The sequence below is a fragment of the Rhagoletis zephyria genome, unplaced genomic scaffold (assembly GCF_001687245.7).
Source record: "Rhagoletis zephyria isolate East Lansing unplaced genomic scaffold, Rhagoletis_zephyria_1.1 Rzeph_scaffold_32117, whole genome shotgun sequence".
Lineage (NCBI taxonomy): Eukaryota > Metazoa > Arthropoda > Insecta > Diptera > Tephritidae > Rhagoletis > Rhagoletis zephyria.
Genome location: NW_016189172.1, coordinates 1 through 3,987, shown reverse-complemented (window position 1 = coordinate 3,987; position 3,987 = coordinate 1). Strand labels below are relative to the sequence as shown.

The following is a 3,987-nucleotide window of genomic DNA, read 5'->3' as shown; positions in this document are numbered from 1 at the left end:
ACTTAGGAGCCCTGCCGTTTCACATGTCTGAGCATACGAAACTGTTTCAACAAAGATTGGCTTTGGATTCGCATACGTCTCTCGCTTATTAGTAGTACACTTTCGAGGTTCTCGCCAGATTCGTCCCCAATTGACAAGTGGGCCAACCTCTCGATCTATGAGGCGAATTCCTGTAGAGTCTCGTTGGATTTTTGGCAGCGATTCTCCAGCTCCATCTGGTAGATCTGTCTCCACCATAACGTCTTTCCACTGCATCCATTAATGCATCGTAATTGTTTCTATCGCAGTCGGGAATAGTCTGCAATATTTCTGCTGTAGGTCCTTTCAAAAAAAAAATAAAAAATAGTGCAGCGGATTTATCCTCCATGTTCCAATGGTTTGCTAAAGCCGTTTTCTAGAAGTGGAGCTTAAAGACCTGGAAAGGAATCGTGCATCCAAAAGATGGAGTCTCTAATTTTGGGGCCTTCGTCTAAGTTTCTGAAGGATTCAGTTGCAAATCACGAAGACAACCATCCAACTCATCCACCTTAGCCTCGTATTTGTCCTGTTTCTCCTTAATAAGCGCTTCGATTTTATCTCGACGCTCATCGATTTGATTTCGTTTTCCTTCGATTCTGTCCTGTCTTTCTTTGAGTTGTGATATTTTCATCCAACTCCAGTACATTGATCAGCAGATTAAACGTGTAACATATCTGAGTGTGACTATTTTGATTTAATTTTTATTAAAGTGAAGGTCAGGTCACTTAATACTAGGTTCACATATAAGTAAATTATCCTCATTTTCGAGCTTAACACCCTAATCTGTAATTATAACAAGAGATTAGCCATATAAAATTCCTCCCTTGTTAATCTGTAATTATAAAATAATCTCAGATTTAACCGATATCTTTTCGGTGTCCATCCTAGTTATATCGATTGTTTTTGCGAAAGAGAGGAGAAATGCCAAATGTAAAAGTAAACAAAAATGTACGCTAGAAAGTAAAAGAGGTTTGTAAAGGTATTTTTAATAAAATGTTAAGTTAAAATATATTTATATTGCTTATTATGGCAGAAAAACGTGATCACGGTGGCACAGAAAAGAAACATAAATTTTCCTTGAGATGTGAGAATAACAAGCACAACAAATTTGACGGCTAATAATCTGAGATTTGCCTGTGTAAACAGGATGATTAAAAAACGAGCTTTGGTTGAGATAATATTGATAGTTTAAAACTCAAAATTAAAAACAAACTAAAATTGATTGGTGAAACCAAATATTCAAAAATTAAAGTAATTTGCACTTAAATGAAACAGGAGAAACGCAGCCCAAGTAATTTTTTATTCACAGTAAAAAATTGGTAACATGTAAAAAACACTCATTTCTATTTGGAACCGAATAACAAAATAACCATAAAATAAAACAACACTCTTGCGGCATTATTGCAGGGTGTGTTGGCAGCTCTACCAAGAACGTTTCTCCTACCAAATTGGCTGCACTGGTCAGCCGTAAAAGTCATATTTTTTCCACATCATTTTTTCTTAGCCGTGTAAATTGACTAAAATAGTTAATTTAAGAGGTCATGTGGTGAAAAATATATTAAAAAATATCCAAGGACTTTTATCTAGCACTGATTTGATAGAAGAAAATCTCCATTGACACATATCAAACAAGTGCCGCCAACAAACGGTTAATTTGTAGTAAAGATGTCAAGTGACGCACAGCCACAGCATGCTGCGCAGGGAAATGGCGAGGTAAGAAGCCCCTTAATATATGAAGATTCAATTATATCACATTAAAAAAAAAAACTGAATACATAGGTAGCGGCTGCGCCCGATGGTGCTGCTGACCCCAACAACCCAGATCAACAAGGTCAACAACCACCGCAAGCCACAAAATTGGAATCGTTCTTTGCCGTGACCAAATCGTTAATATTGCGTGCGCTTATAATTTACTTCATAAGCTCGTTTTTCCGGCGTCCACAAACAGATGCTAACGATGCCAGCCAACAAAAATCTGCGAGTTCGGCTCCACGGATAAATGCTTGGAATTACTTTGAAAATGGTACACTCTTTGATTTGCACGTCTGGCTGTCGGAAAATGCTGATGTTGTAGATTTTAAGCAACAATCGAATTTAATATGGCTACAAGAGGATCTTGTATATGGTGACTGGTCATCGGGACCAAAACGCGATGGCATTTATACCACAATTTAAAGTTAAAAGCATCGAAATCATTGATGAACAATGGCAGTATCTATTTGCATGCATTTGTCACACCTACTGGAGAGAGCCCTGACCCTGAAGCAGAAAATTATGCTAAGCGGGGTATGATGGGCCATCAGCACGTATGCTGAATAAATTTAAACGCATACGTGTTAACCGAAATTATAATCTGCTTGCTGGAGAAAAGGAAAAATTAGCCATTGAATTGGAGCATGCGAATCTTAAAGATACTATTGTGTCGCATTGGCATCCAAATTTGACCATAAATTTGGTGGTAGATCAAACTAATTGGGCTGCCGGTAGCGTACCGCCTCCATTGGATGAGTATGTAAGTTTGTGGATGGAGGAAAAACTTATTTGCCTATAGTATTTATTAATGACTATTGGAATTTGCAACGCGAATATTTTCCTATTAATGAAACAACGCCAGAATTGATTTGCATTTAACCTTCCAACCCTTAAGTATGTTTAAATGGCAATTGTATGCCGCACAGCAAATGAAAAACAAATGGGGTGGCAACATGCTGGGTGAATTGATGACTTCTGGTGCGCCAGAGGTAAGTTAAGTGTAGAAAAAAAGTGCTAAATTACGATGACTAAATGTTTATATGTTTGGGTTTTATTTTTAGGAGTCTGACGAGGATCAAGATTCTTTGAAAGAAACACTGCTTGATACAAACATATATTTGCTTGGAATGACTATTGCTATATCGATATTACATTCAGTATTTGAACTACTGGCCTTCAAAAACGACATACAGTTTTGGAATAATCGTAAATCGCTGGAAGGTCTCTCAGTGCGTTCCGTATTTTTCGGCGTGTTTCAATCATTGATTGTGCTTCTATACGTTTTGGATAATGAAACCAACTTTATGATACGTGTTTCATGCTTTGTTGGATTAGGTATCGAAATTTGGAAAATTCACAAAGTCGTCGACATCGACTATAACACAGATCAGAAAATACTGGGTATACTGCCAAAAATAAGTTTTCAAGATAAGGGTTCTTACGCGGATAGTAATACAAAAGAATATGACAATCTAGCCTTCAAATATCTGGGTTGGGCCTGTTTCCCCCTCCTGATAGGTTATTTTATCTATTCGTTAGTGTATAATGAGCACAAAGGCTGGTACTCATTTGTGCTAAATATGCTCTACGGTTACCTGCTGACATTTGGCTTCATCATGATGACGCCACAGTTGTTCATCAATTATAAGCTTAAGTCCGTAGCGCATTTGCCTTGGCGTATGATGACCTACAAATTCCTAAACACATTCATAGATGATATATTTGCTTTTGTGATCAAAATGCCTACAATGTATAGGTTGGGATGCTTCCGCGACGATATTATTTTCTTCGTATTCTTGTATCAACGCTGGCAATATCGCGTTGATTACAAGCGTGTTAATGAATTTGGTTTCTCCGGCGAAATGGAGGAAGAAGCGTCTAAGAAAAGACTGGATTCTGCTACGCCTGCGTCACAGCAGCAGGAAGAGAAGGCAGCCATCGAAGATGCACCTAAACCAGTTGCCGAAAAGAAAAAAGATTAAGTATTTCTCCTATATATACTATACATATTATGTAGATGCTAGTTAATTCTAAATCAGGATTTCAAATGCCACACCTAGTTAGTATGTGGATATTTCAAGTATGAATAAGATTTTCTGTGAAAAGGCATATCTTTATTCTTGTTTTGTTCTGGCCCTTCACTTCCTATATGTTAGAAAATTTAATTAGAGAATTTATTTACGTAATTTAAGTTGCTATTTGAAAATTGTACATTGA

General features: G+C 37.1%; 1 protein-coding gene across 1 annotated transcript; it reads left to right on the top strand.

Moving 5' to 3' along the window:
• Nucleotides 1-1,451: 1,451 nt before the first annotated feature.
• Nucleotides 1,452-3,981, top strand: LOC108353905 (cleft lip and palate transmembrane protein 1 homolog). Its single transcript, XM_017605095.1, is given in 7 exon segments — nt 1,452-1,731; nt 1,798-2,179; nt 2,182-2,319; nt 2,322-2,528; nt 2,531-2,635; nt 2,638-2,759; nt 2,832-3,981. Coding segments are annotated over 7 exon segments (1,923 nt in total). The 5' UTR covers nt 1,452-1,683; the 3' UTR covers nt 3,753-3,981.
• Nucleotides 3,982-3,987: the final 6 nt, after the last annotated feature.